This window comes from Neovison vison, chromosome 2, assembly GCF_020171115.1.
Source record: "Neovison vison isolate M4711 chromosome 2, ASM_NN_V1, whole genome shotgun sequence".
In the NCBI taxonomy this organism is placed as follows: Eukaryota; Metazoa; Chordata; class Mammalia; order Carnivora; family Mustelidae; genus Neogale; species Neogale vison.
The window spans coordinates 199,857,965-199,871,124 of NC_058092.1; the positions used below are offsets into that span (position 1 = coordinate 199,857,965).

The window sequence follows — 13,160 nt, forward strand, 5'->3', positions numbered from 1 at the left end:
ACAATCCTGGGCTATAGCTATGGTAGAGAGGAAATTTATTTAATTTTTTAATGTTTTCAACTGATCTTACCCAGGACCTACACAAAAATCATCTCTTTGGGTGACCTTTTCAGTTTACAAAGTACTTTCAGCCTATGGTCTTATCCCCTCTTCATGACATCTCTTCAGAATATTCAAAGGAGGTCACATGAACCTCATCTTGTAGACAGTAGATCAGATTTCAAAAACGTTAAGTGGTTTGCCCATGTACTGTGGCTAGTAAGGGCCAAGTACCAAGGTCCTTTGTCTTCTACTCTTTCTACCTCCCATTCTCTCATTCAGCAACACTGAGCAACATGGGAATCTGGATATCTTTTCATATGCCTGGATGAAAGTCTGCCTGCCTGGAACTCCCTACCCTAGCCCCAGTTAATTCCCTGAGACCATTCACACAAGACCCGTCCCTTTTTGGCAAGATGGCACATGTGCTATTTTGATGGGAGCTACTTTGTGTTCAAGTGTTCCCCAAGAGTTCTTTTCTCCTGCTGCATGTCTCTAAGGCATGATATTAGGAAAAAGTCTGGGCTTTTGCCTTAGATGTAAAATTAGTCAAATTTGTCAGCATTTTATGTCACTTGCGATGCTCATAAGGATTGCTTTACTTATAAATGTGTATAAACACATGTAACCAGCAGTATTAAAGAAAATTTTGCAAAAAAAAAAGGAAATAAAAGAAAATAAAGGAATCTTACAATTCCCACTACTCCAAAACTGTAACTGGGGTTTTAAAATTGTATTGTTTTCATATTTTTTGAGTCTTTGCTTATAAACACTTTTTTAATCTTATCGAAATATAACATAACATAGAAAAAGTGTTTAAATCACAAATAAACATATTTAAGAATTTTGAGAATAAGCATGTGACCAGTATCCAGATAAGAAAATGCAGCAGTAATGACAACCCAGAAGCACTCCCAAGCTCCATGTCCCATCCTAGTCACTAGTCCCCTCTTCCCCCAAAGTAGCAACTATTCTGGCCTCTAATACCATACATTCATTTTTCACATTGCTACTTTTTTATAAATGAAATGACACAGTATATATACTTTGCTCTGACTTACTTCACTCCAAACATTTGTGCAATTTATTCATGTCATTGCATGAAGTAGTAATTCATTCATTTTCATAGTGTTGACACAATAATTCTCAGGACCTGTTTATCCTCTTAAAAATGATTGAGGACTCCAAAAAAGCTTTTGATTATGTAGACCGTATCTATTAATATTTACTGCATTAGAAATTGAAACAAAATTTTAAAAGTAATGCCTTTATTAATTCATTTAAAAATAACAGTAATAAACCCATTATATTTAAACATAACACTTTTAATGAATAGCTTTATTTTTCAAAACAAAAAATTGTTCAGAGAGTAGTATTGTTTTGTAATTTTGCAGGTCTCTTTAATATCTATTTGACATAGTAAGAAGATATCTGGTTTCCTGTATCTGCTTCTTTACTCAATCAGTTGTACTATTTTTTTTTTTTTGGTTGAAATATATGAAGAAAATCTAGGCCCTGAAGTTATGTAGGAGAGAAGAAAGGAGCATTTTTAATAGACTTTTCAGAAAATTCTAGACATTCTTTGATACTACACCAAAACTCAACAAGTAGTAGTTTCTTAAAGTTTAGTTGAAACCTTTATCAGTGAAATTTTTGTCTTCAATTACATTAAAATCGATTGATCTATTTCACACTTTGAATGGATATTTTTAACTCATACATGGTTTTGTAAAATGCATCTTAGCATTCTTTCAGAATATTGGTTCCCTGAGTTACACAGATCTCCCTAATGTTGACATGCTTCCTTGCACAACATGATTTTTATCATGTTCATGTCACCATTAGTCTTTTTTTAAAATTTTTTTCAATTATTTATTTTCAGAAAAACAGAATTCATTATTTTTGCACCACACCCAGTGCTCCATGCAATCCGTGCCCTCTATAATACCCACCACCTGGTACCCCAACCTCCCACACCCCCGCCACTTCAAACCCTTCAGATTGTTTTTCAGAGTCCATGACATTCTTATGTGAGGATTTTTTCCTGCTATGATTTCCTAGTGGTGAGAAATATATAAAATGATGATTATACAGTTGGTGCCAACCCCTTGGTTTAGATTATGACCCTAATTCTACTCCCCATTGCTTTTGGGCCATCAGTAGAAATGTGAACACAGTGAAAAGAAGGCAAAGATGTCCCAATGTTTTGAAAGTAACTTTTACTTCACAGACTCCTGAAAGGGTTACAGGAACCTCCAGGGTGTATGGACCACTTTAATAACCATTACTGTAGAATATTCAATATATAAATATATCAAACTTGATGTACCCAGTCTGTTACTGATAGACATTTGCATTGTTCCCAGACTATTCAAATACTGAGTAGTACTGACTAGTACTGAATAGAGCCTGTTTCAAACACTGCTGTTATGAACATTGTTTTACATGCCTTTAGGAGCACATATATATGAATTTCTATTAGCTATATATCCAGGAATGAAATCTCTGAGTCATTGAGTATGAATATATTCACTTTTTAATATATGAATATATTGCCAAACAATATTCCAAAATGGTTGTACCAATATAGCAGTGTAAGAGAGTTCATTTGCTCCATATCATAATCAAAATATGATATAATTAGCCTATTTGAATTTCTGAACATTCTCATTGTGGTTTTAATTTATGTTCCCCAAATGACAAATGAGTTGACCACATTCTTGTATGTCTATTGGCTAGTAGGACATCTTTTATTTATTTTTATTTTTTTAAAGGTGTGTTTTATTTATTTGTCAGAGAGAGAGAGAGAGAGAGAAAGAGAGAGTGAGTGATTGTCCAAGCACAGGGAGCAGCAGGCAGAGGGAGAAGCAGACTTCCTGCTGAGAAGATGCCCAGTGCAGAACTTGATCCCAAGAATCTGGGATCATGGCCTGAGCCAAAGGCAGGTGCTTAACCAACTGAGCTACCCTTGCATTCCTAGGACATCTTTTAAAATTAAATGCCTATTCTATTTTTTTCTTTTTAGACATTTCTATTGAGTTTTTTTTTCTGGTTTTCTTTCCTCATTGATTAGTAGTTTTAAAATATATTCTAGACATAAGTGTTTTTTTAGAATGGTAAAGATAAATCCCTCAGTGATTTTTTTAAACTAAACTTTTTATCTTGAAAATTGTAGGTTTATATGCAGTTATAAGAGATAATGTAGGGGTGCCTGGGTCGCTCAGTTGGTTAGGCCTCTGACTCTTGATTTTGGCTTAGGTTATGATCTCAGGATTGTGAAGTCAAGCCCAGTGTCAGGATTCACACTGAACTTGGAGTCTGCTTAAGATTCTCTCTCTCTCCCTCTCCCTCTGCCCCCACCTGGCTTGTGCATGCTCTCTCTCTCTCCCTCTCTCTCTCTCTCTCAAAAAGGAAGGAAGGAAGGAAGGAAAAAAAGAAAGAGAGAAACAGAAAGAGAGGAAGAAAGAAAGAGGAAGAAGGAAAGAGAGTGAGAGCGAGAGAGAGAGATACCATGTACCATTTACCCAGTTCCCCCAGTGGTGCCATCTTGTAAAACTGCAGTAAATATCATAACCAAAAACATCTCAATCACCACAAGAATCCCTCACAGTGCCCTGTTATGGCCATTCCCATTGCCTTTCCCCTTATTCCCATAAACTCTCATAACCATTTGTATGTTTTCCATTTCTATAATTGTGTCATTTCAAAATACTGTTTAAATGGAACTGTACAGTATGTGACCTTTCGGGTTTGTCTTTTCACATTCAGCATAATTCTTTGCAAATTCATCCAGGTTGTTGTTGCATGTATCAACAACCAACAGTTTATCCTTTTTATTTATAAGTGGTCCATGGTATGGATGCATTACAATATGTTAAACCATTTGCCTGTTGAGGGACATCTGGGTTGTTTCCAGTTTTTGTCTGTTAATGAATAAAGCTGCTATAAACATGTATGTATAAGTTTTTAGTTTTTGTGTGAGTCTACATTTTCATTTCACTGGGATACATCCCCAGGGGTCAAACTGCTGGGTCATATGGTAGTTATATAGATTTTTTAAAAACACTACTGACCTGTTTTCCAGAGTGACTGTACCATACCTTCTTACCAGCAGTACATGAGGTTCTAACTTCTCTGTACCTTCGCCAGCATTTGCTGTTATTCCCTTTTAATTTTAGCAGTTTGGATAGGTGTGTATTAATATTTCACTATAGTTCTTTTTGTTTTTTTTTGTTTTTAATTTAAATTAAATTGATTAACATGCAGTATATTATTAGTTTTAGAGGTAGAGTGCAGTGATTCATCAGCTTTATGTAAAACTCAGCGATCAGTACATCACTTGCCCTTTTTAATGCCCATCACCCTGTTACCCCGTCCTCCCACCCCTCACTATAGTTTTAATTTTCATTTTCCTAGTGGAAATGATGTAGAACATATTTTCATATGTCTAGTTGCCATCTGTATATTCTGTAGTGAAATGTCTATTCATGTCTTTGCACATATTATAATGGGATTTCACATATGGTGTGAGATAGCTAGAAGTAGAAGTATGCCATAGACATGCATGTGAGTGTGTGTGTGTGTGTGTGTGTGTGTGTGTGGTATCAACATAGGTGAAGTCTTTATTTATGAGGTTATGATTGATTTGACCAACAAAACTTGTAACTGTTATTTCTCCTGATAATTGGTCAGAGGAGACAAGTTCTCATCTCAAATCACAACTGTCATTAAGCTGTCACTTGTTTCCTCTCTTTTCCAGGACTTTGTGTCATGTATCGAGAACTACAGAAGAAGAGGACAGGAACTGTATGCATCTTTATACAAAGATCATGTACAGGTAAGAAACAAGCTCTTTTCCCTGCACAGAAGACTGGACACTCCCTTGATTTTGAAATGAAGAATCAGAAGGGCCTTTGGTTTAAATTCTAGTTGGCTAAGTCAACCATAGGTGAGCAACATGTGTGCTGTAAGCAACTGAGGAGAGAGGTAGCATGTTTATCCATTCATCTACTCATTCATCCACTAGTAAAGAGATGTCAAGAGCCCAGTGTGCCTCAGACACTGTGCTGTGAGCTCGGGGCACAATTGTACACAGAGCAGACATGGGCCTGACTCTCTGGTAGCTTCACTCTACCTCTGTGTATTAAATAACAGCACAAATAGATAGATCGTTATTACTTATGACAAGCAAGAGACATGGAAAATATAGGTACAATGAGAGATTATGATGTGGGGAGAATTTACCTTGGGCAGATCAGAGGCCCCCTCCAAGAAAGTGACCATAATGTTGAGATCTGGAGAAAGGTGTGCAGAAGTATTTTGAGGTTGTGTTTCTCCCTGTGGGAGGACATGTGGGAAGATCCTGGTCAGGAAAGAACAGGATGTGACCAATTAACTGGAAGAAGTGACTGGGTGACCTGAGCTGGCAACGAACAAGGGTGATGATGAGGCAGGACCAGAGCACACAGAGCCTACTGCCACCTTAGGGCTTTTGCGTTTTATCTGAAATGCAAGGGGTTGCCACTCATCAGAGCAGATTAAGATAATTAAAACACTTCTCTGGGTGTGATTTCTGGACAGTGAGAGTAAAGGGTATTGTCTTTCATGCCAGTGAGATCTCTGGTTGGGTCTCAGGTCTGCCTCTTCCTGGGTGTGGAATCTGAGCCTCGGGGTCCCCATCTTGAAGATGGGATCATACTGCCTAACTGTGAACATTAAAGAACAAGTGTAGAGGGTCTAGAAGTGGCTGGCAGGGAATACATGACCCATGTGTGGTTATGGAATGGCCAAGAAGTTCATCTGTAGTCAGTGTTGTCCACAAAATGTGGTTAAAAATGGTTGCCAATATCAGGAAAATACAAATCAAAACCACAATGAGATACCACCTCACATCAGTCAGAATGGGTAAAATTAACAAGTCAAGTAATGAGAGACACTGGAGAGGATGTGGAGAAAGGGGAACCCTCCTACACTGTTGGAGGGAATGCAAGCTGGTGCAATCACTCTGGAAAACAGCGTGGTGGGCCCTCAAAAAGATGAAAATAGAGCTATCCTATGACCCAGCAATCACACTACTGGGTATGTACCCTAAAGGTACAAATGTAGTGATCTGAAGGGGGCACATGCACCCTAATGTTTATAGCAGCAATGTCCACAGTAGCCAAACTATGGAAAGAACCTAGATGTCCATCAACAGATGAAGGGATAAAGATGTGGTATATATATATACAATGGAATACTATGCAGCCACCAAAAGAAATGAAACGTTGCCATTTGCAATGACATGGATGGAACTAGAGAGTATTATGCTGAGCAAAATAAGTCAATCAGAGAATGACAATTATTATATGATCTTCCTGATATGAGGAATCTGAGAGGCAGAGTGGGAGACTTGAGGTGGGGGAAGGAAAAAAATGAAACAAGATGGGATCGGGAAGGAGACAAACCATAAGAGACTCTTAATCTCAGGAAAGAAACTGAGGACTGCCAGGAGGAGGTGGGTAGGGAGAGGGTGGTTGGGTTATGGACATTGGGAAGGGTATGTGCTATGGTGAGTGCTGTGAAGTGTGTAATCCTGATGATCCATAGACCCGTACCCCTGGGGCAAATAATACATTATATGTTAATTTAAAAAAAGGAAAAAAAATGGTTGTCAATAATAGAGCACAACATATAGTATTAAAACCTTACTAAATATATTATTTTCTTTATGATTTCTCTGTTCCAAAGCCTATGGTTAGGTATACGAAAGGCAGAGATGATAACACTACTTCTGTGCCTGGAGGGTTCTTAAAAATCAGTAGGCCACCAAGAGTTAATAAATAACCACAAATAGGGTGATGAGGCCAATCCTAGGATGCTCTACTATAAAGAGAAGAGCAATAGAGTGTAAAGGACCATGGGCTGTGCCTGGGGTGAAGTGAGGAGCCAAGGAAGGGTGGAACAATGGTGCCCAAATGTCAGGGAAACAAAAAAGGCTCTGATCAACTTAAGGCAAGTAATTTGGTCTAATTATTTCCATATGCGCTCATTTAGGAGCCCACACATGGCCCTGGGACTATGGATTCATGAGCTGTGCTTCCTGTACCTCAGAAACATGCAGGTTAACAACACAGCCTCCCTGGCTGTTCTGTAAGGGGAGGCAGTTCCTCAGACTTCACAAGGGTGGAGGAGAAATCTAGGGGTCTACAGGACATGCTGGCATCAAAGCGATCAGGAGGCATTCTGATTTCTCTAGCAATGCTGGTCCTAAACAGACTCTCCATTGCAGAAGGGCCTTATCGGGGACATCTCCCCCACCCCAACATTACCGACTGCATTGCACAGCAGGATGGGTGCCCTGCTGGCTTATTTGCATGTTACCTGTGCCTCTCAAACAGACCCCTGCCCATCAGTGCCCACCATTTGTATTTACTGACTTCTCTCAGGACTAGCAATATGGCCAATAAATTCAATTGTTCCTGGGGGAAAATAAGATGAATTGTTTAAGATTGTATTCTTTATTTATGAACATCCTTATCATACTTGTTCCATTTCAAGATGAAGGATTTGTTTGTCTAAATGTCCAGATCAGCATCCAATCAAGAGTGTGAGATCTCTCTTCTCACAGTTGGAAGACCTGGGGTGATTTGCTTATGGCTAGGAGAGATGTGCTGTGTGGCACTTTTTAAGTTTCTGTTGCAATTTGTGAGATTGAAAGTTCATAGGGGAAAGGACAGAACCTCAGCAGAGGCTCCAAGTCCAGAAGGAAAGTATCCAGCCTTCTAGAGCATTAGCCTGGCTCATTTTCAGCAACAGGCCTGAATGAGATTCAGAGAATACTTGAGAAAGCTGTGTAGAGTTCTACTGCTTGAGGTATTTTTGAGAAAATCAGCATTTTGAGGCTAATCCATAAGGATACTTTCCAAGTGTTTAAATATTTAAGACAGATTGTTTGAACATTTAATGGAAAGCAGAGGTAATCACTCTCTACCAAAGATAATGGGGTCTGGAGTGTCTACCCTACTTTTTTAAGGGACAAAACATTTTCCCAGTGCAGACCCCTCTCCACTTCCAGAAAAACCATGTCCAGATTCTATAAAGAGTTCAGACTTGTGAAACCTGCCATGTTCTTCAAGGACAGCTTCACCCAAGTATACTCAATGAGATCTCCTCAGGAGGGTGGTACTGGTGAGATTCAGGGATTCTGACCCCATAGGACTTTCAAGTATAGGTGGTATAAGACTTCTCTAACTTGGTATTTTACCCACAACTGAGAGGTCTCTGGAGATGGCAGGAGCCCGCAGCATGACAAGGTCACATTACCCAATGCCCTGGAAGTTAAACCAAGCATCATTATATCCCATCATTATATTACCAGTAAATCTGGCAATTCTAGTATTCAGTCTCTCCAGTTTCTTGTCATTCCGGAAGTACTGGCAAAAACCATTTCCTGTCTTCTGGCCCTGCCCAAATTCCTCTTTGCCTTTTCCACATTATATTTGTTCTGTTCCTGATGGTTCAGCTGCTTTGGTTCTGCTCTGTTGTATGCCCACATTGTCCTCTTCTTGTGGGGAGTCCTTACCATAACATGCAGAAATGCCTCATTATTCCTGTGATGTTTTTAAAACATTCCAGGCTTTTCTGGTTAAAGCTCTTTGCAAGGTACCTGTCATACCAGAAGTAGACTTTTTTTTTTTTTTTAGTGTATGAGAGTCATTGTTCTTGGGTTCCCTAGGGTCCAAACAGGCTGTTGCCATTTCTTGCTCAGTTTCTGTATATTCATCAAGTGTTTGTCACAGCTCTCTCTTTTTTAAATTTAAATTCAATTAACTGACATATAGTACATCATTAGATTCAGATGTGGAGTTCAGTAATTCATCAGTTGCATGTAACACCCCGCGTCATCATATCACGTGCCTTCCTTAATGGCCATCTCCCAGTTACCCCATTCTCCCCACTGACCTCCCCTCTAGCACCCCTCAGTTTGTTTCCCAGAGTCAAGAGTCTCTTATGGTTTGTCTCCCTCTCTGATTTCTTCCCATTCAGTTTTTCTTTACTTCTCCTATGATCCTCTGCACTATTTCTTACATTCCACATATGAGTGGAACTCTATGATAATTGTCTTTCTCTGACTGACTTATTTCATACAGCAACATACCCTCCAGTTCCATCCACACTGATATAAATAGTAAGATCTCATCCTTTTTGATGGCTGAGTAATATTCCATTGTAGACACACATGCACACACATATACGTACATACATACCACTTCTTTTTTTTTTTAAGAACAAAAATAGTGGTATTTTAAAAATTTATTTTTTTTCAGTGATCCATAACTCATTGTTTTTGCACCCAATGCTCCATGCATTATGTGCCCTCCTTAATACCCACCACTGGGCTCACCCAACACCCCTCCCCTCCCCCTCTGATCTCTGATTTCCCCCAACTCACTTCTCCTCTCCATCTCCCAATGTTCTCCATGTTATTCCTTATGCTCCACAAGTAAGTGAAACCATATGATAATACCACATCTTCTTTATCCATTCATCTGTTGATGGATATTTCTGCTCTTTCCATAGTTTGGCTACTGAAAAAATGCTCAACATCACTTGCAACCAGGGAAATAGAAATTAAAACCAATGAAATACCCCCTCATACCAGTCAGAATGGCTAAAATTAACAAGTCAGGAAATGACAGATGTTAGGGAGGATGTGGAGAAGGAGAAACCCCAAATACTGTTGGTGGGAATGCAAGCTGGTGCAGCCGCTCTGGAAAACAGTATGGAGGTTCCTCAAGAAGTTAAAAAATAGAGCTACCCTACGACCCAGAAATTGCACTACTAGGTATTTACCCCAAAGATACAAATGTAGTAATCCAAAGGGCAAGTACACAACAATGTTCATAAAAACAATGTCAAAGCTCTTTCAAATGCAAACATCAGAAACTCAGCTCCATCTGGCTTAGGCAGCAAATGAACTATTATGTCATACTAAAAAATGTAGGGGAAGCAGGCTTCAAGAAGAGCTGGATTCGTGTATTCAAGCTCTGTTCTAAGCCATCAGTTTCCTTTCTCTCCCTCCCTCTTCCTCTCTTTCACACATTCTCACACACACACACACATTTACATCAACACACACACACACACACACACACACACACACACAATCACACATCCATGTAAGAGATTCCTACAACATTGAGGAGCCGGTGCAGGTGGACAAGGAGCATGTGAGCTGATGCGAACTCCCATTCTGGTCCTCAAGCTGTGCACCCTATAAGTAGGCAGGTTCACATGAAGCCTGGGGACCACTCTCTAGCTGGCACAAAGGCTGTGTCTTCCTGCTGAGCTACATCCCTGTGGGCTGTGTCTGCCTTTAAGGGCACCACTGATGCTCATAAAGGCACCCTGGCGTGGGGCTGGTGGCCATGACCATGAACATATGCATCCACCTCTCTGCCCTGTCTGCTCCAGGTGGGGCTGCAGAGAGCACCACTCCCAGTCCCAGGGAATCATGCGCACTAGCTCGTCCTATAGTCATCCTCCACCAGCTTAGATTAGCCAGACTTAGATGCCATTCAGAACTGAAGCCAGGGCTGGGCTCAGCCCCTCCAAAGCACCAAAACCGGGGAGGACTGGTTGCCCAGAGGAAAAGCTCATTGATGCTACGACCCAAAAGTTTCCAGTCAGCCCCAAATCAGAGCTATTTCTAACATACCAGAAACCCTGCCTCTAAGTCTTTGGCATGGTATTTGGCTCAATCAACTTTAAGTGAAAAAGGACCTTACCTGGTGCAGAAACATGGGCATCACAGAGCACCTTACAGGTGAGGGACCTCAGGGCTCTTGGTCTTCAGTCATCTCATGTCCTCTGTCCTGTGACCACTTGCAGCTTTCTATCATGGACTAAATAATCACTCATCTCTGAGGGGTCTCACCACTGACACATTTCTGTCTGGCCACAGGTATTCCAGACAACTTATTTGCTCTGTGTTGAAAACTTGGCCAGCCATGAGCCCCCAGGCTGCATAGGTAGATCTTTGGGAGTGAAGAGACTACTTTTTTTTTTTAAGATTTTATTTATTTGAGAGAGAGAGAGAGAGAACATAAGTGGAGAAAGGTCAGTGGGAGAAGCAGACTCCCTGTCAACCAAGGAGCCTGATGTGGGACTTGATCCCAGGACTCCAGGACCATGACCTGAGCCGAAGGCAGTCACCCAACCAAATGAGCCACCCAGGTGCCCCAAGAGACTATCCTTAAAAGACTAATTTTAAGGCCAGCGTGGACAACCCATAGTTTGGGATTGTTCATCCTCTATGAAGCTCTATATGTTATTCCAAACCCATCAGCAATCTCCAAGGAGCTGAGAGATTTTCCCTAAACGGGTATTCATTTCATATAATCTAATCCCTGTAAAAGGTTCTGGACAGGCATTATTTTTCTGGAGTTCCTTATTAACTAATTGGAGTATTATATAAAATGCTGTAACTCTTTTGGATATGAATTTAAGAACTGTGGAGAAACAAAATAATCTTGCTTTGAAATAGGATTTGCTTTATTCACAGTAATAATACTGTTTATGCCAAGCAAGTCACCACATAAAACTCTTGAAAATATTGTCTCATTTAATCCTTACACAAACCCATGGTTTTATTATTATTGTAATATTATTAACCACAGTTGATGAGGAAGCTGAAGTCCTTTTACACTGGACTACTAGGAAGTAGGAGAAACATCATAACAACTCAGGTTCATCTGATGCTAAAGACCACAGACTAAGCACTGTGTTGTCTGTTATATATATATATTTTTTTAAGACTTTATTTATTTATTTATTTAAGAGAGAGAGAGAGACAGAGAGAAGGAGGAGGAGCAGAGGGAGAGGGAGAAGCAGACTCCCTGCTTAGCAGGGAGCCTAATGTGGGGCTTGATCCCAGGACCCCAAGATCACAATGAGCTGACCACAGGCAGCTGCTTAACTGACTGAGCCACCCAGATGCCCTGTTACATTTTCGTGGGAATTTTCTAGTCCCAAGAATGATTTACCTGTTCCATATGGCCTGGATTTACAGGACCTAACTCTAAGTCTGCCATGTCAGTCTTTGGAGTCATAGCATCAGAAATCACAAGTTGAAAAAAAGATGTCAGACCCTCAGGAAAGGCACTAGTGGGCAGGCTGAAGTAGAGGCTTTGGAATCAGATGGACTGGGTTTGCATCTCCGCTCCATCACCCGGTGGTCTTTGGAGAAATCACTACTCCTCTCCCAGATTTGATTTATTTATGAATATAAATATTTATGAATATAATAGAAATTCTTTGCAAGTTTCAAGTTTTACTTATGGTGCTACTGGGTAGAGGAAATGAGATAGAGCAGGTGAGGGGCTCAGCCCTAATGCACGATAATGATTTTTTTTTTCTCTTTATGTTAAGTTTATGAGATCTGGGCTTCTTGTCATTAACACTTTCACCTTTCAGTTTTCTGAAAACTTCAAATCAAAACGTAGGGCAAATACCATCAAGTATTTGAATAATGCTTTGAATAAAACTTTGAAAATCAACGTTCCCTTGGCAGGGGAGGCTGACAACTTGTGTGGCATACAAAGGCAGTTCAGGGGTGTACGTTATAGAAGGTTTGAGTATACTGTAGCAGAAGGTGTGACAGCCAGATTTCAAGTATGCAAACAATGAAGATTTCATAGGTAAGGGATAACTTTCAGTAATATCAAAGGCTTTAGCTTCTATGAACATTCTAGAAGGTAATATTCTAGAACCCTGTGGTATTAGGATTTGAAAGACGCTTAGACAACATCCAGGCCAAGCCTCTCATTTATCCGTTGGAGAATCTAGAGGTCCAGAGACAGGAATGACTTGTTCACATCTGCCAATTGTTGGCAGATGTGCTGATCCCCCACACCTCCAGTCCAGACACTGTATCCTCCGCATCATGTTTGAAGGGCAGGGTCTGTGATAAAACACCCTGTCCATTTTGAAGAGTAGGGACTGTGGTGAGATTCTGCGTTCCACTTATAAGATAGCTGTCCAGTGTACTCTGATGAATAGTCTTAGGACCTTTGGGACCAGTTGTGTCCTGCACAGCACCCAGCAGTCATGTTCCTGTGAAGGCCAAAGAGAAGATGGCT

The 13,160-nt window shown here is 40.2% G+C and overlaps 1 protein-coding gene across 2 annotated transcripts in view; it reads left to right on the plus strand.

Annotated features, from left to right (window-relative positions):
* The window catches only part of WDFY4 (WDFY family member 4), a 268,432-nt gene that overhangs the window by 155,082 nt on the left and 100,190 nt on the right, over nucleotides 1-13,160 (plus strand). For both annotated transcript variants that reach the window (XM_044240003.1, XM_044240004.1), the window contains exon 40: nucleotides 4,799-4,876. In XM_044240003.1, the coding sequence (XP_044095938.1) occupies nucleotides 4,799-4,876 (78 nt within the window). The remainder of the gene's footprint in view (nucleotides 1-4,798; nucleotides 4,877-13,160) is intronic.